This window comes from Pelobates fuscus, chromosome 8 (genome assembly GCF_036172605.1).
Source record: "Pelobates fuscus isolate aPelFus1 chromosome 8, aPelFus1.pri, whole genome shotgun sequence".
Classification (NCBI taxonomy): Eukaryota; Metazoa; Chordata; class Amphibia; order Anura; family Pelobatidae; genus Pelobates; species Pelobates fuscus.
Window position 1 is genome coordinate 153957283 of NC_086324.1, and position 19953 is coordinate 153977235.

General features: G+C 40.3%; 1 protein-coding gene across 3 annotated transcripts in view; it reads right to left on the reverse strand.

The window, feature by feature from the left end:
* CACNA1H (calcium voltage-gated channel subunit alpha1 H) overlaps nt 1-19953 on the reverse strand; it is a 200608-nt gene that overhangs the window by 76291 nt on the left and 104364 nt on the right. For all 3 annotated transcript variants that reach the window (XM_063430446.1, XM_063430447.1, XM_063430445.1), the window contains exons 9-12: nt 12269-12420; nt 8604-8789; nt 7371-7488; nt 1205-1360 (exon numbers count right to left, since the gene is read on the reverse strand). In XM_063430446.1, the coding sequence (XP_063286516.1) occupies nt 1205-1360; nt 7371-7488; nt 8604-8789; nt 12269-12420 (612 nt within the window). The remainder of the gene's footprint in view (nt 1-1204; nt 1361-7370; nt 7489-8603; nt 8790-12268; nt 12421-19953) is intronic.

The following is a 19953-nucleotide window of genomic DNA, read 5'->3' on the forward strand; positions in this document are numbered from 1 at the left end:
ATATATATGGAGACTAAAATGTGCCATATTGTACATTTAATTAAATAACTTCTGCAAGACAATATCATTTGACTCCTCTCAATATCAAAGTTGTCTCCGTTGCATTTACAAAGACAGCTTTTCTATGATTACCACTGAGATATGCAGTTACCTCCTTGTAATACCCCTGTTACTACCACTGGGGGCACATTTAAATGGCACGGGGACCCGATTTTGTGTCTAAATTGAGGGGTTACAAAACACTGTTCTGTACTAAGGACTGCATTATGTTCTCTGGCTGCACTGACCAAGGTCTTAGTTTTTCACTGTGACCATGACATGTGTGAATTCACGAGTGGGCACAGTAATGGGGGCTCACTTGGAGTGACAGCTACACAAACTTCTTAACATTAACACCCATTGATGGCATAGACCGTCATGCCTTTAACATACCAACAGGGCTAGGTCCCTGCTGGTAACCGGGACCCCAGGTACCATTCAATACTTGAGGCTCCCCTCTGTCAACTAAGGGTTCAGTCAGTGACCACAGCCTAACAAATGTGCTGTGTGCATCTCTCCTTGTGAGCTACAGTTAGAGTTAGGATTATGGCTAGGGTAAGTGTTTCTGGTAGGGTTTAATGTTAGGGTACAGAGGTTGCTGCTGTGATAATGGCTTGTGTTAGGGGTAGGGTTATGATTGGTGTCAGGGTTAGAGGTAAGATTGATGTTAGGGTTAGGTGTAGGGTTGGTGTAAGGGTTAGAGGTAGGCTTAGGGTTAGGCTTAGAAATAATTGCCAATGTTTGACGATGATCAAATTGCATCCCTAATAAGCAAGTAAACAGGCGTAGTTAGGACCTGTCTGTTATGTCATCCTGCAACTCTCTTCAACTCCTGGCAAAGTTCTACATGTACAAATTATATATATTTTTTGTAAATCGTCATGTATGCAGCAGTGAGGGCACAGGGAATCACTGAAACCAACAGCACTGGACGCACACAGAATCTCACATTGGCTTACTTTACATATTAACACCAGATATCAAGTAGATCCAATAACTGCTTCTACTAGCCTTAATTTTCTAAAGGCCGTCCGTATGTGTGAAGCTACTATTAGGTGTGGAAATTGCAAAATGTTTACAGCACTGTTCCGCATTTCAAAGGTAATCGCTAACTAAGCCTTGCAATGGACAGCTTTGGGTGTTAGAAGAGATGGAGGCACTTTACCTCTGCTTGAAAACCTTCCACCAAAATGGCTACTAATAGGTTAAACAGGACGTAATTCCCAAACGTCATCAAGGCCACAAAGTAAAGCGCCGCCCATGATGACGTAGAAGCCATGCCATTATACAGGACCATATTCCAATCTTCCTGGGTGAGAATCTGGTGTAGGGAAGACAAAGGTTAACAAAGAGTTAAACATATGAGGAATAACTCCATACATAATCATTAAATCTTTTCATCTTGTGTTAAAATGAGCGTGCTTGAAAGCGTTAACAGTGATACAGAGATAGTGACTGACAGGCCCAGATAGATAGACAGACATAGATAGACAGACAGCTATAGATAGATAGATAGATACAGGCACGGACTGGCCATCGGGCATATCGGGCAAATGCCCAGTGGGACGCGATGGCCATGGAACGAGGCCAGCAGGGTAGATCACATGATCTCCCCTGTCGACCCATGCAGAGCCAACGCTATCCGAGCGCTGGCCCTGCTGTGTGCCTTCATGGGCCGGTGGGGAGATCAAAGATCTCCCTCACCGGCCCACAGGCACTGATATGCAGCTGGAGAAAGAGGGAGTGAGGCAGGAGAGGACGCGGGGAGCTCTAGCCAGCAGCTTCCCCGGGTTCCTCTCGCGAGGTCAGAGCATTGCCGCGGTTACCACGGCAACGCTCAGATCTTGCGAGAGTGAACTCTAGCCCTGCAGGCTAGAGTTCACTCACCACTAAGACCACCAGGCAGCACGGTCCCCACCTCCATGGCAGCATGGCTCCCACTTACCCCCCAGGCTAAAGGTAAGAAGGGAGGGGGGATATAACATTCTCTAAATACACACTCTCTACAACCCCTACACACACTACGTCACCTATACACACACACTCTCTACAGCCCGTATGCACACACTCGCTACATCCCCTATAACACTATGCCCCCTATACAAACACTCTCTACAGCCCCTAGCCACACATATTACACCACAAACACAAATGAAATTGACCTATTTACATACTACCACACCAAACTCTACACACACGCAATCCCACAAGCAGGCTCCAAACACATCCACCATACACTTTCCTGGCCCTTTTGTCCTCTAATATCCCACTTGTGGAGACACCAGAGACACTTTAAAAGCAAACACAGCGCAAGCATGTTATTAAATTTGCTTGTACTGCGCAGAACAAATTCAGGGCCTTTTTCTCATGCTAGAGCTCTTCAGCGCGGCTCTGCACATTGAACCAACATGCTCACTTTGAGAGGGGGCGTGCTTGTCATTAGTGATGACAAAACACACCCTCCCTGGCCCCGCCCACTTCCCAGGAGGCCGCTGTGATTGAAAAATGCCCGGGCTGAATTTTTTTCCCAGTCTGGCCCTGTATAGATAGATAGATAGATAGAAAGACAGACACACAGATAGATAGATAGGTAGATAGAAAGACAGACACACAGATAGATAGATAGATAGATAGAAAGACAGATAGATAGATAGATAGATAGATAGATAGAAAGACAGATAGATAGACGGATAGATAGATGGATAGATAGATAGATAGGTAGATAGAAAGACAGACACACAGATAGATAGATAGGTAGATAGGTAGATAGGTAGATAGAAAGACAGACACGCAGATAGATAGATAGATAGAAAGATAGGTAGATAGAAAGACAGACACACAGATAGATAGATAGATAGATAGGTAGATAGATAGATAGATAGATAGATAGGTAGATAGAAAGACAGACACACAGATAGATAGATAGATAGATAGATAGAGAGACAGACAGACAGATAGATAGAATGTATGTATAGATAGATAGAGATAGATACAGACAGATATAGATATATAAAGACAGAACTACCAATATAGATAGATATAGAGTTAGAAAGACATAGATATATAAAGACAGAAAGACCAGTATAGATATATAGATAGACACAATCAGATATAGATAAAGAAAGACAAAAAGGCCTAACTAAACATAGAGAGATTTATTAATTAATGGTATTTAAAAAGCGCCAACAGATTCTGTAGCGCTGTACAATTAGTGGAGGACGTACAATATACACAGACAAATACAAAATGCCCGTAAGCTGAGATCTAGCCATTTAACATCTAGATAGCCCGTGAACTTACAATCTAATGGATACAGTGGGGATTTGAGACGGAGCAGGGGAAAGATGTAGTAGGGGAAATTTGGAGGTGATGGCTAAAAGAGTTAACAGAGAGAAGCAGCTATTGGTAAAAAATAAAGGGAACGAAGAGGAAATTGAATGAGAATCTCTAACAGCTGTAGGAGCATGCTATATATTTAGGGGGAACCTGGGTGGGCAGTTCTGAGGAAAAATTCAGAGCTTTACTATTGTTGTAGTTTCTGCGAGTGCAGGGCCGGCTCCTTCTTTAGGCTGATTAGGCAGCCGCATAGGCTGCTGCTTAAGGGAAGCACCGGCAGCAGCTTTACTTTTATTATGTATATTGTGTGCCGCTGGTTGATGGCACCGGGCGCTAGGGAGCACTTACATAGCTGCAGACTAGTGCCTGGTGCCATCAACCATCACACGCAAAAATGACAGAGAGCCGCCCCCCCAACCCATCCTAATATGCCGGCAGCGCACGGGTACATATTGCGATCGCTTCCACCCCTTTCCTTGTACTCAGGGTCAAGTGGGCGGGAGGATAGCGAGGGTGGGACTGAGAGAGTCTCAAGTCAGCCAGGCGCAATCCAAAAGCCTGTGACCTACGGAGAGACAATGTGAAATTAAGGCAAGAGGGGAACTTAATAGTGTGTGTGTTTTAAAGAGTGTGTTAGCCTGCTTCAGTCAGTATGTGTGTGTCTGCTTGAGTTAGTGAGTGTGTGTGTGTCTGCTTTGATCAGTGTGTGTGCTTAGGTCAGTGTGTGTGTGTGCTTGGGTCAGTGTGTGTGTGTCTGCTTGAGTCAGTGTGTGTGTGTCTACTTGAGTCAGTGTGTGTGTGTCTACTTGAGTCAGTGTGTGTGCATGGATCGGTGTGTGTGTCTGCATCAGTGTGTGCGTGTGTCTGGATCAGTGTGTGTGTCTGTGTGTCTGCTTTGGTCAGTGTGTTTGTGTGTGTTTGAATCAGTGTCTGTGTCTGCTTGAGTCAGTGTATGTTTGCTTGGGTCAGGAGGCGGAGACAAGGTAGTAGCCATGTGTTGTACTAAATTCTATCAACCAGAATATTAATAACTGTGTACATGTAATATTGGTTAGAAACATTAAATGATACAAACTGCATGCACAGAGAATTACAGTGGCAAACTACGGTATAAATGGTAACAATGTATTTAATTTGAGGACTGCAGTTTAAAGGGACACTATAGTGTCAGGAAAACCGCTTGGTTTTCCTGACACTATAGTACCCTGAGGGTGGGGGCACTGAAGGGGTTAAAACCCCTTAAAACCCCTTCAGCTACTCACCCTTTTCCCCCGCCGGGCTCCCTTACCTCTCCTCCCCCGCCGATGTCAGCATCCTTGTCTGACGTCACCGGCGCCGAATGCGCATGCGCGGAACTGCCGCGCGCGTTCAAAGTGTCCGTTGGAAAGCATTTTTCAATGCTTTCCTATGGACGCTCTGCATGATTGAAGCATAATATGCCTCAATCTTTGCCGATGCGCCTCTAGTGGCTGTTCGGAAGACAGCCACTAGAGGCTGGCTTAACCCCAGATGTAAACATAGCAGTTTCTCAGAAACTGCTATGTTTACAACAGGCAGGGTTAACCCTAGAGGGACCTGACACCCAGACCACTTCATTGAGCTGAAGTGGTCTGGGTGACTATAGTGTCCCTTTAAAGGTACAGACTGAGAATCAGAAGCTATTCCACTAGATTTCCTTCATCTTAGTTTACTACATTATTAATTTACTGTAACAATGTTACTATTTGTACCTGTAGTATACTACTGTATAATTCTGTACTTACAGCTACATGCAATTATTAATAATCTGGCTGATAGTATTCTGGTTGGCAAATATTGTAATTTCATCAGACAAATGGCAGGTCTGCTCAACCATTCGGTCTGTTCTTATTGTATTGTCTTTTTACCAATTGTACAGCGCTGCGGATATGTTTGGCGCTTTATAAATACCAGTAACAAATAAATAAATAAATAAATAGTAAAGCATGATAATATGGTAGCAATGCAAGATTGATATACCTATATACAGACAGAAAGACCAATATATATATATAGATATATAGACATAGACAGACAGATACAAATAGAGACAGACAAACACAAATTTAGCAACCTAATAGATAGATACATGCATACATACATAAGTACATAGACAGACAGATATAAAGTTATAAAATGGCTTTGGATCCTGAAACATGTTTGGCATGGTGTACTTTTCAGTCATCTAATCCCCATAACAACATAGAAAGAGATAGGCCCCCACTGGGATTAAAAGGGCCATACACCCGTCATTTCCTACTTATTAGCCGTCATGGTTTCAATGGTAGTGTAGTGTCCCTTTTTAGCCTTATTACTAGTTACAATTTTCACACAACATCTTCAGTTATAGAGTTAGTAACTAAAGTGAGAATTCAAAGCAATTTCAAAATGTATTTCAATGTTAAGGACAGAATGATACCCCCTGGAAGTCACAGAGAGTTGCACTCAGTTACTTGCTCCCAGCATTTAAGCCACTCTTCTCGAATGCTTTACTGCTATTTTAGATACCTGTCCTTACATTAAAAAATACAGAAGTCGGCAACCCAAAGAAGTAGCTCAGTGGCCATCGTATGTAATATCTCCAAATAATAAAATTTGTAACATTTATGAATTAATAAATTTTAAAGCAATAGTGTGACCACAGAGATCTGTCGCAATATTCGCTGAATGCACAGGGGTTTTTTTTTTTTTCTAAAATATATTTCTTCCCAGTAAATTACTAAATTCTACAAATAGCCAATATCTGGGTGTAATTTTCTGTAAATGATCTTTTGCATCGTGCGAACTGATCGATAGCATTTTAGCAATCAATTCATCCTAGTGTGGATGCTATGCAATATTCCTCTAACAGTCAGCAGGCAAGTCTAAGGATTTTCTGAGGATTATAAAATCGGGCTGTAAATGGGAACTCATGCGGATCCATCAGAAAGCTAAGGTTGAAAAAGTAAAGCATTATAATTTCTGATTGCTTCATAATGGGGGCTTCAGACAAAACACAAAGAAGGCAGGTCAATGTATTTGATTTTAATTGAGAACCACAAAACATTAATTAAGATTTGAGGGTTTAGAATTGCGTTTTGGATGCCTTTCCGACTAGAGATTATTTTTAATCCTTTAACACAAGCCGATTTCGATTTGTGATAGAAATCTTGGTAATTTGTCCCGATGAAAATTATGCAATCGATGTATTCATTTTTAAGTGGCTTTTATGCTTGGATGACAATGTCAGTTCACAGCATTCAAGTACATGTGAAGAGATGTTATTTTCATAAAACCTGATTATCTGATGATTTTTTTTTATAATGTGTCCTGTTTTGGTGTTATAAAACTAAAAGCATAGATGGCTTTTCCAGTTAGGCTAATTTGACCTTAAATTTGAAATTCCATTAGAAATCACTTTGAATTCCCAGTTGATCAAATAACCCTATGAGTTAATGATTAAAGAAACACTATAGTGTTAGGAATACAAATCTGTTTTCTTGAGGCTATAGTGTCCCTGCCCTTACTCTTCCCCCCCCCCCCCCCCGCATTAAAATGTTAAAAATAATGTCTATAACATACTTATTCCCAGCACCAAGGCTCTCTTGGCACTGCTAACCTCTCTGCCCGCTGCATCGTCACAGAAGAGCGTTATAGATAAACATTGGAAATCTAATGCGCATGTTTAAAGATTGCCTTTTCTATGGTGTTTCTATGGTGTATCCACATTACATGACCACGTTTTACTCTGAAAATGGACTTGGAAAAAATTGCCGTGTTTTACATTGCAGGGTTAAAAGGACAGCGACACTGCATCCAGACCACTTCATCGTGATGAAGTAGTCTGGGTGACTATAGTGTCCCTTTAAGCTGAAATTATGACCACACTATCATGAATATTACGAAGGAAAAATGTTATTCTATACCAAAAACCATGCCACCAATTTTTGGATTCACAGTTCCCCAAATTCCACAAAGAGTTGATCTTCCCATCTTACCTGGAAAACAGTTACAATGGCCCAAAGTAAAGAATCAAAGTTTTTTCTGTCGGTGATTGTATCCCCGGTGTCTGTCTTCACGGTAAACTTACAACCAAAAAGATGCATGCCAAGAATGCTGAAAGGGAAATTGAAAACATGTATTATGGATAGAATAGGACACCCATAATTAATACACTGAGATAATATCAAAACCAGAACACACTACTTCCAACCCTTTATGTAAACCAGAGTTTGTAAAAACGTTACCATAATGAACATTTTTATCAGCGTTAAACCATATGATGTCTTTTATTTTCCACCATGAGCCGACATTCTAGGTAAAGGGTGTAAAACAGGCTACCCCAAATTCCGGCCCTCCAGATGTTGCTGAACTACAACTCCCATGATTCTCGGTCTATCTATTTCATTCATAGAATCATGGGAGTTGTAGTTCAGCAACATCTGGAGGGCCGGAGTTTGGGGAAGCCTGGTGTAAAAAATGTCCCATTGCTAAAGTACGGTAAACTAATGACTTTTAGGCACCTGAAACCAGTCTACTGACATTATCTGGAAACAGAGCCCATGATTTTAAAAGTTCCCCCTACAAATTTGCAACATTACCTTTAAAACAGGGCAATTTTTTTGAAGAAACAAAAACTCTAAAGGAATATAACCAGATTTTAGTAAATATTCATTTTAATCTTCCTTCGGCAAAAATGAATTATGCATATCTGTCATTCTTTTTAACCCCTTAAGGACACATGACATGTGTGACATGTCATGATTCCCTTTTATTCCAGAAGTTTGGTCCTTAAGGGGTTAAACATACAAAGTGGGCCTTTTTGCTGCTACAGCAACAGTTGCATTCAGTGTATCAATGCTCTCTCTCCATGAATCACATGATTACAGTTATTTCTGCCCAGGATTTAGTCAATCATGTTGCATATGTTATATTTGCAGGATGGGATTTTCAGATGTCAAGCCAAAGTAGCCCAACAGGAAGTATTGCTGACTTAGAGATTTTTTTTTCCAGTTTAGCTAATTTGGCCTTAAATCTGAAATTCGCTTTGAATTCTCACTTTAGTGAATAATGCTGCTAGTTATCAATGTGTGGGACACAGATTTGATTCTCAGCTGTAAAAGATCACACAAAACATTTACTGAAAAGAAGCAGGGTTAGCGCTATTAACGACGGCCACCCCGATGACCTCAGGTCCATTTGTGGAACTCTGACTTTGATTTTCTCTGTACCTGAAGATAAAGATGAACAACATGAGAAGCATGCAGAAGGTGGCCACGTTGTCCATGGTCTTCATAAGGACTACCAGCTGTCGACGTAGAGCTGGCATGAAGCGGACCAGTTTCAGAACACGCAGCAGTCTAAATGTTCTGAGCACAGACAGACCCCCATCTGATTGTCCGATGATCTCCCAAACACTGAATGATCAAATAGAAAACCATCAGTAAGCTTTTGACTAAAATATAGATTTCCACCAATAACGGCTTGGTTGCAGAAACAGTAAGCATCGTTATTTGAAATTTGGAATTAAAAGGAGATTCAGAGGAACCTTTACTGTTGTCCATAACATATTTCAAAATTCAGGTCATGAAGCTACAATAATAATAAACAAAAAAAACCAATAATAATATATATTATTTAAATGTGCAGAATCTCATACTGATAGAAATATGACTTATACCCCATGCCCTAAACTCAGACAGAACTAGGATACACATGTCCCAGTCTGCCTGAGATTAATTGAAGGTGCACTCCCAAGAGAAGACACCCGTTGCCAATTTAATTCAGTTCTCTCCTGAGCTGATAGGGACAGCTAAAAGGATTGTAACATATATTGGCCTGGGACATATGTATCCTGGAGCTGCCCTGATATTGAACGCCCTCTTAATCTATATATATGGTATTACTATCACAGTCATATTACAGTACTCATAACCCTAAAACTAAACCCAATCGTAAAACTAACACCAAGCCCAACACACTAACCCTAGCCTAAAACGACCCTGTTTTATAAAAGATACATAAAACGAAATGTTACTTATTCTTACGTATTATATATTATGTGATTTTCTTGTTATTCCAATAAAGAGATCATGTTTTCCTACTGCACAGTATAACTGACGCAGTGTGCGAGGCAGAGTAGCCCTAATCTAAATACTGTTTATCATTAGTGGGAGTTACACTCCAGGGCAGACACTCCTTTGAAGAGGTTGGATTGTTAAAGTCCACATAATATGCTGTTACTATAAAAGATCTAAATGTGGAATACGTGCTTTTTCCCAATCAGTGTGGCAATGCATCCGTAAAAGGGGAAATATAAAGAAAAAAAAATCTAAAATAGACAACACTTTAAAAAGGGAATATAGAACATTATTATAACCTAAACTGCCGACAGATAGACAGATTGCTTCTCGTGAAGATGTGTGTATCCCCTTCGTTGGGTCATGCATGAGTGGTCCGCTGACAGGACTCTTAATAAAGACACATTGATTACGCAAAGACCCAACAGACAATTCCTACACTACAGAACGTACTGGGTTGACTTTAACCTACAAGAACCAAATCAATTTTAAAAGCCAATTTCTAGCAAAGTTCGACTTAATTAAATAATCTTTGAATAGTCATCTGGTTCAGCAACAGAAAATGAGTATTGACTTTACTTTCTGTTTCCGTGATAGTCAATCTTGTTAGGAGTCGGACGGGAAAACGTTACAGGATTCGATACGTGGAAAGGTTAAAATAGCAATGGTCATCAGTTAACAGTTGTAACTGGCCTTATTCTTCCTGTCGTTTCCTTCTATCAGCCTTAATGATGCTAAATTATCCCATTTAAAGTACACATGTAATGCATATATAGGAAGTATCCACAGTGTGATTACTTACAGCAGAACAAAAGGTTTTAGAAAGTAGGAACTGAAAAGATATATAACTCATTTCCTAGAGAGGCTGCATTTATCAAATTTCCTACCTGACATTTTAAAAAGGGATGCATGTAGGTCTTTTTGTTTTTTTGAGGGGGGGGGGGGGGGGGGTTCAGATGCAAAAGCTTATATAAGTTAAATACACATTCTACAGCAGTCTTGCAACCAGTAGCTTTGTTCATGAAAAAACATCAATAGAGCTGTACAGTAAACCACAAGATGTCGCACATTCTTAAAAGTTAAAAATGACTTCAAATGCTCATTCAAAAATGTATTTTTCTTATGAACTAGCTGATTATACCTGATCTAACATACAGCTACCAAAATAACGAACTTTTTGTTCCGATTTTTGTTAAGCAGAGACTGCTGACAGGTTAATACTGGGTTTGCACCCATGTTCTACACAGTATTTGTAACCAGTGCTTTATTAAAGGGATATAGTCCTAGAGTCCTGAGAACAACTACAGCTTATAGTATTTGTTCTGGTGAGTATAATCAGTCCCTAATGGATTTTTTCAGTAAACACAGTTTATTTTCAGAGAAAGTGCAATATTTTCATTACAGTCTAGGAATACCTCCACTGGCCAACCCTCAGATGGCTTCTAGAAGTGCTTCCTGGGGCAGTACTACACACTGTGCAGCACTTCCATTCAGTGCCCCCACTCTCAGTGCATGGAGACACTGAACTTTGCTCACAGAGATGCATTGATTCAATGCACCTCTAAAGGACATACTGATTGGCTGGGGCCAATATAGTATCAGGAATACAGGTTTGTGTTCCTGACCCTATAGTGTTCCTTTACTCCTCCCCCCCCCCCCCCCCCCAGGGAAAGGGAGAACCCCCCCCTGCATTCCCAAGGAGGGGATTGCATTTAAAAAAAATTGTGAGTGTGTTAGTGTGTGTGTGTGTGTGTCTGTTAGAGTGTGTGTCTGTTAGTGAGTGTGTGTGTGTGTGTGTCTGTTAGTGAGTGAGTGTGTGTGTCTGTTAGTGAGTGTGTGTGTGTCTGTTAGTGAGTGAGTGTGTGTCTGTGACAGTGAGTGTGTGTCTGTTAGTGTGTGTCTGTTAGTGAGTGAGTGAGTTTGTGTGTCTGTTAGTGAGTGTGTGTGTCTGTTAGTTTGTTTGTGTGTGTCTGATAGTGAGAGTGTGTGCGTGTCTGTTAGCTAGTGTATGTGTGTCTGTCAGCTAGTGTATGTGTATCTGTCAGCTACTGTATGTGTGTCTGTCAGTGAATGTGTGTGTGTGTGTATTTAGAAGGCGGGGAAGGGGGGTGGCAGGGGAAGAGGGGGGTGGCGGGGGAGGCAGGGAAATAGGGGGGGTGGGGGAGTTTTGTCATGCCTAGGGCAGCACAAAACCAGGATACACCACTGATTACAACCAATGCATCAGTCAGTAGTCTGTGTGTCTACTTGTTCCCCCCCCCCCTTCAACCTCCTCCCCCGTCAAAGAAGCTTTAAAGGGGTTTAACAAGTAGAGTGCCAGGGTTAAAGGTTGTGGGTCTAATAATTTTCTCTCTGCTATGCAGTTCAACTTAGCCATGTTTAACAATTAGGAAATAGCACATAACTGTTAAGTTTCAAGTCTTGCCATGTTTCAGAGTAGACAGCATGCTATATAAAGCGACTGGTGAGATTAATGCCTATTTTATTTGGCACATTTGTCACAATAAATTACATGTGACAGGGCTAATTACTCCCGAGGAAACTAATCTTCTTTCTAATTGGCTCTTTGGTAAATCTATCCCATAGTTCAGGAGTAAACAGTCTGTGTCCATGTTGTAAAAACTGCATCTCCCATGATGCAGTGCCATCATGTTTAGTAAAGCATGATGGGTAATTCGGAGCAATGCTGGAGATGTTGCTTACAGCATCTGGAATGGTAGAGACTGCTTAACCTTGCTTTAGGTGAGACCTCTGCATTGACCGACATACAAACAATTATGGTACAAGACCTGAATCTCAATGTATCACTACCGTACCTGATGACAACTATGATTCCATCAAATATGTTGTATGGATTTTTAATGTAGCCAAAAATCCCGAAAGCCAATAGTTTTAGAAGCATCTCCAGGGCAAACATGCTGGTGAATACAATGTTGCTAATCTCCAAGGCATTGGTCAACTCTTCTGGCTGAGGGGAAAACAGATATGGTTGCAAAATCATGATCAATAAATACGTTTTTTTGAAGAACCTTTATGTTGCGAAACGTTGCTTGTTTGTGGTTGGTTGGGTGCATTGCAGGAAATTCAAAGTCAATTCAAAGAGATTTTCACATTTTAGGCTAAAATAACGGATCTGAAAACATTTAGAAAACATTGCAATTCTTCTATTTTAGTTTAACGTTTAAAGTTTTAATAATGCCCAATTCTAAAAACTACTGTCCAAACCAATAAACAATAACGATTATATGGTTAATGCATTATTTTGCAGATAAACTTTTGCTGGGAGTTTTTTTTTTTTTTACCATTTAATCCAATAATCGGTAACAATAACTTTGCACATCTACAGTTGTATCTTGCAAACACCGAATGACCCTGTGTGCCAGATGCAGATAATGATGGGAAGCTCTTTACACTCTAAACCAATAATTTATAAGAAGAATATAGAACAGGTAGTTTTTATTACAGCATTATTCTGCAACAACTGATCCACGCGCAAAATGCAAGGTTACTGAGGAGAATATGTATCCATTAACGCGCACACTAAGACCACAGAACTGATGCTATTGTGACATTGTTTGGTTTTGGTGTGCTGCTCATGCATTTGAGGTCCTCTTCATGGGGTCACGGAAAACATCTACAGCCAAATCTACATATGACTCTGCTTATTCACCCATGAAAGTAACGTTTGCTTTTCTCTCTACTGCACAAACCAAAAGACATATTATATAAAGAGCTAAAAAGTTTCACTTGCCTATTAGCCGTTAGCGAGTGAAAATTCAGCTCTGGAGATATGACATTCACTCCTGGTGAGTATCCCATGGACCAGGCCTGCAGTTGCGAGTACCGTTTAGCCCTTTCTTGTAGCGTAAGACTTTACATTTGAAACCTGTTTGATTGTTTTGTTAAATTATGCTTTTTTTTTTATAACGAATCTATTTTAACAATAAAAAAAGTCAAGAGATGTTCAATTTGTAATGTTGTGTCTTAATATTAGCAGAGAACACTGGCTTGCTAATGAAGCATACTCTTTGCACAACTCAAGCAATTTTTTTTGTTGGCAAAGCCTGTGATTTTTTTAACTTTTTTTTTTACGATGCAATTTTTCAACTTTTTTTTTCAGTATAAAACATGAGAATATGTCCTCTATCAAGGAGGAAAGACTGCCGGTGTGTGAACTAACTAATTAGCAGCTCATTGGTTTGGCAGGGTACCAGCAAACCTCTTCAGTTATGTATATGGTGTGGTATATGTGAAGGGTCATCTTTTGGCAATTCTCCATAGACATACAGCATCCTTAACTAATGCACGGGGGGAAAAGTCATACTGGATAATTGTAATAGTTAGACATGACATTAAAAGCAACGCTGACGGGTGGATGTGTTCAGACTTCATAAAAATTTGCCTAATCCTGAATATCTGAGCTATAACTCACCTCTTTTCTAAAATTTGGATGGAATCCCGGTTTGAAGCTGTGTTCAAAGAAAATAAAAGCCCAGTTCACTTTTTTTGCAAGATGTCTGTGATGTTCAAATGTGTTTAGAAGCTTTTTTTTCCATGTACTCAGTACAGGCGTATGAATATTTTAACTGCTTATTCGCTAAACAGTGAACTGGAAATGGATTTGCAATATTTCGGACATAAAGGAGAGTTCAAAAGACTCTCTCCAGCTCGGCTAGTTCGGTTCGAATTTTGAAATCCTATTGTCAATTTATCACAATTCTCTTTTTAGTGAATACAATCCTTTGATATACAGTAGTTAAACACGGTTTCAAAATGTCTTTTGTTCTGTCTCAAATGATTTGCAGCCTGGAACCTGCTCCTTTTGGGTCTACGTACTTACATAAATTTAAAATGGAAAATCTTTGAACAGATTTGAGTCAGATGTGCTGTGTGCCTTTAAAAAGTCATGATATTTAAGTTACCATACTAGTCTGAAAGTAGATGCAAAATAATAAAGTATTGCAGCTCCCTATAATACCTTTTTTATTGGACTAACAGAAATTTCTAGTGACAAGCTTTGGGGAGTCCTGAATGCTTTTATAATTACTTCTCGGATAGTGTCCGTCTCTTGTTTTCTCACTCCAGTAAAAAATAGACTTAAATCCATGGCACTAATATGTTCAGTACGGGGGGTTCACGCAATGTACATGCTACGCCTGGCATGCATTGCAAATAAAAAAAACAAAAAAACAACACTACTGAGAATTTTAATCAAATAAAAGCACAACCCACAGCTATCTTCTAGTTAGCTATTGTTTTTTTTCTTTCAAAAAGTCAGTAGTGACAATTAGGCTTTAAGGGTTATTTTTTTCAAATACTGTACGGCTTATCCCAAAGTAAAACACAGATTTGTAAATAATACGTAAAACTATCACACTAAGATGATATGCAATAGAGAGGGTGATTATTTTCAAAAACTCTTATTTTGGCCCAAATTTTTTTTCAAAATGCTTTTTATTTTTTTATTTGCTATAAGGGAATCAGGATTCACACATGCTTATTTTAAAATCAGTTATGACAACATTACTTAAAGGACTTCTTCTAAATCTTATCTAATCTCATCTAAATGAAGTTGTTATGGTGCCAAGAGGCTACCTGAGGCACTCCTACCTCAGAGGGTTAAACCGTTCTTGATGTACACGTCCTCACTCATCGCATGAGGATGTCAAATGTCCTTTGATGATTCTCAAAGACAAGCATTCTTTTTAATTCTTCTCTGTGAGAAGCATTTGATTGGCAGCAATCACTGTTCGTTCCCAATGTTTCCCTTTGATATGTACGTGAAAATGTAATCAAGACTGACGACATTAGATACATCGGGCTGTACAGCACAGGCTTTCGCGGCGCGGTATTCCAGCAGGTGAATAAAGGGTTATTTTGATTGATTTTTTTAAATTAATAAAAATAGAGGCCCTGAAATCTAAATCTAAACCCTGCCCTGCAATTTCAGCAAGAAAATAATAATATTAAAGGGACACTATAGTCATCTGAACAACTTTAGCTTAATGAAGCGTTTGGTGTATAGAACATGCTCCTGCAGCCTCACTGCTCAATCCTCTGCCATTTAGGAGTTAAATCCCTTTGTTTATGAACCCTAGTCACACCTCCCTGCATGTGACTTGCACAGCCTTCCATAAACACTTCCTGTAAAGAGAGCCCTATTTAGGCTTTCCTTATTGCAAGTTCTGTTTAATTAAGATTTTCTTATCCCCTGCTATGTTAATAGCTTGCTAGACCCTGCAAGAGCCTCCTGAATGTGATTAAAGTTCAATTTAAAGATTGAGATACAATTATTTAAGGTAAATTACATCTGTTTAAAAGTGAAACCAGTTTTTTTTTTCATGCAGGCTCTATCAATCATAGCCACGGGAGGTGTGGTTAGGGCTGCATAAACAGAAACAAAGTGATTTAACTCCTAAATGACAGTGAATTGAGCAGTGAAATTGCAGGGGAATGATCTATACACTAAAACTGCTTTATTTAGCTAAAGTAATTTAGGTGACTATAGTGTTACTTTAATAGTAATAATGAGAAGACTATAGTATTCCTTTAAGAGGCATGCAGTGGACTTCATTAGTTTTTTTAATTAGTTGCTATATTAAACAATTTATATACAAGATAATTTTTTATATACATTAACAAATTAGATAGACTGACAGACATGTAGACAGACACATATTAAAAATTGACAATGGACCTGTCTTCTGTTATTTCTTCCAAACTAGCATAGCCGACTCTTTTATCCCAACTCATTGTTCTGCGGTGTCTATTAATGAAAGAAATTTGTTGGCTGTGATTTTTTTTGTTTTGTCTGTAATCTGATTGTCCTGTGCTCCTACGGCTGCTAAAACAAAGCTGGTTACAGTATTTATGCTTGGACAATTTAGCCCAATGTCCATACTCTGATGGAATTCAAATCAGAGTTAGAATTGTCATTAAATACAAGTGTGTCTCCAGGGGAACATTGTGCTATCCATAAACTGCATTCTGCTGGCTATCTATAATTGGGGTTTCCGAGAAGATAAAGCGAGCACGTTTTCCATTTAGTGGGTCTAAAAGTATTAAGTATTCCTTCATAATTAAACAATTTCTTTTATCGTTTGTTAATCTGGACATTGTTTAGTTGAACAAATGCAAAAGGCACCAACAGTAACTGTACGGGCATTTAAAAAATGTCTTTCTGGAGGCATGATGAAGGGTACTTTCATAAAAAAAATCCTTAGTCAGAATAGGCTACCACACTGAGGCACTGGAAGACTGTGCTTACACTGTTTAATGTTTCCACTGCAGCCACACTGTGCTCCCATTGCAGCCACAGACACACAGTACTACCACTGCAGCCACATACACACAGTGCTCCCACTGCAGCCACAGACACACACTGCTTCCACTGAACCCCAGACACACAGTGCTTCCTCTATAGCCACAGACACATCGTGCTTCCTCTATAGCCACAGACACATCGTGCTTCCACTGCAGCCACAGACACACACTGCTTCCTCTATAGCCACAGACACATCGTGCTTCCTCTATAGCCACAGACACATCGTGCTTCCACTGCAGCCACAGACACACAGTGCTTCCTCTATAGCCACAGACGCACAGTGCTCCCACTGCAACCACAGACACACACTGCTTCCACTGCAGCCACATACACACACTGCTTCCACTGCAGCCACATACACACACTGCTTCCTCTATAGCCACAGACACACCGTGCTTCCTCTATAGCCACAGACACATCGTGCTTCCACTGCACCCCAGACACACAGTGCTTCCTCTATAGCCACAGACGCACAGTGCTCCCACTGCAACCACAGACACACACTGCTTCCACTGCAGCCACATACACACACTGCTTCCACTGCAGCCACATACACACACTGCTTCCACTGCAGCCACAGACACACACTGCTTCCTCTATAGCCACAGACACATCGTGCTTCCTCTATAGCCACAGACACATCGTGCTTCCACTGCACCACAGACACACAGTGCTTCCTCTATAGCCACAGACATATCGTGCTTCCACTGCAGCCACAGACACACATTGCTTCCACTACAGCCACAGACAGCCTGACAGTGCTTCCAGTGTAGTCACAGACAGGCTGTTAGTTCTTTCACCGCAGTCACAGACAGACAGAGCTTTCACTGCAGTCATAGACATACAGTGCTTTCACTGCAACCACAGACACACAGTGCTTCCACTACAGCCACACCGTGCCTCTACGGCAGCCACAGAAACACACTGCTTCAACTACAACCCCAAACACACAGTGCTCCCACTACAGCTACAGACACACTGCTTCCACTGCACCCCAGGCACACAGTGCTTCCACTACAGGCACAGACTCACCATGCTCCTAATGCAGCCACAGACAGACTGACAGTGCTTCCACTGCAGCCACAGACACACAGAGCTTTCACTGCAGTCATAGACATACAGTGCTTCCACTGCAACTACAGACACACAGTGCTTCCACTACAGCCACACTGTGCTTCTACTGCAACCATTGTGCATCCACTACAGCAACAGACAGACAACACTTCCACTGTAGCCTGTCCCTGACAAATTTTGCACTTTGTTGCACTTTAACCAGAGAGCATAATATACTACTGTGTATTACTAGTTAGTTACAAGCAAGATAAAATAACAAAAAGGCAAAAATAAAACAACCAGCCAACATACACTCCCCACAGAAACACATAAATAAAACAAAAACAATAAGATTTCTATTATCTTAGAAGCTAGATAGCATTCCCTCTTGCCAACAGTTAACCACATAACTCTATCAATCAACGTCTTATTTAAAGGGACACTATAGTCACCTGAACAACTTTAGCTTAATGAAGCAGTTTTGGTGTATAGAACATGCCCCTGCAGCCTCACTGCTCAATCCTCTGCCATTTAGGAGTTAAATCCCTTTGTTTATGAACCCTAGTCACACCTCCCTGCATGTGACTTGCACAGCCTTCCATAAACACTTCCTGTAAAGAGAGCCCTATTTAGGCTTTCCTTATTGCAAGTTCTGTTTAATTAAGATTTTCTTATCCCCTGCTATGTTAATAGCTTGCTAGGCCCCGCAAGAGCCTCCTGTATGTGATTAAAGTTCAATTTAGACATTTAGATAGAATTATTTAAGGTAAATTACATCTGTTTGAAAGTGAAACCAGTTTTTATTTCATGCAGGCTCTGTCAATCATAGCCAGGGGAGGTGTGGCTAGTGCTGCATAAACAGAAACAAAGGGATTTAACTCCTAAATGACAGTGAATTGAGCAGTGAAATTGCAGGGGAATGATCTATACACTAAAACTGCTTTATTTAGCTAAAGTAATTTAGGTGACTATAGTGTTCCTTTAATAAACCTACAAGCTACGTGTAATGGAGATCTATGGCAATCACATTTGGCAGAAAACAGATAGGAAGAAACCGTGTAGCAATGTCAATGACTGGTCAAGCGAATGGGTAAACATGATCAATCCAGCCCTGCATCGGTGCTTTGTTACTTTTCAGGGAGGCATTTTATTATCAATAGGATGATGTCCCCCACAGTTAGTTATAAACCACTACAGACATCTTCTGCAGTTGCATTGGAATCTTCTCCTTATAGGAATCTTCTCCACACAATGTAATGCTTACTAACTAGTCCTCATAAGAAGGTCCCTCACTAAGGTCCTATAAGATAGTCAGGGTCATGTAGCCAATTGAGACACCTCAGAAATCTGAGTTTAGGGACCATCTAGGAGTCAGATCTTGTGGTCAAGTTTCAACAAGAAATGGGGAATCCATTTTGTATCCATACTCTCTGGGGGCCAATCACAGTGTTGAATTAAATACCTCTATTATATTAGAACGTTACCCACGCAAACAAGCTTTTTTTTCCAATATTTACATTTTATTAGATTTTCTAAACACTGTATGAAATTTAAACAATAATATACTCGTGCTTAAAAAATACCAAATTCCTATCTAGTCTCATTTTAAATTCGGATTCTGTGTTTCCCAAAAGGCTCCCAGGTTTTTTTGGTCAAAATCCAGAATGAGAACCGATTTTTGTGCCTGGATTGACAGTGGATTCATCTGAATGAGAATGAGAACCGATTTTTGTGCCTGGATTGACAGTGGATTCATCTGAATCTAATTCACAGATCTCAATTTGGATAGTCCGACTCACATGTATCATGCAATATATGAGTTTGACAGATACGGAAGATACAAATTATGCCTTCGAACATCTCCTCTGTAATCGTAATTTCCACAACCTCCATCTGTTTGACTTGCACAACATGACAGAGCATTTACAAAGATTTCTGCATGCATATTTTTTCATGACTTGATTGTCACGTATAACACTAGGTTACTGTGTTTCACTGTGAATTATCCCAGTGGGCCAGTCCTGGCTAAAAGAAAACTGAGATCTCAAGCCACTGACACAGTGTTGGGCTGGCAAAGGCATTGAATCTTCTCCCATTTTAACCCTCATAAGAATGGCGTAAGAG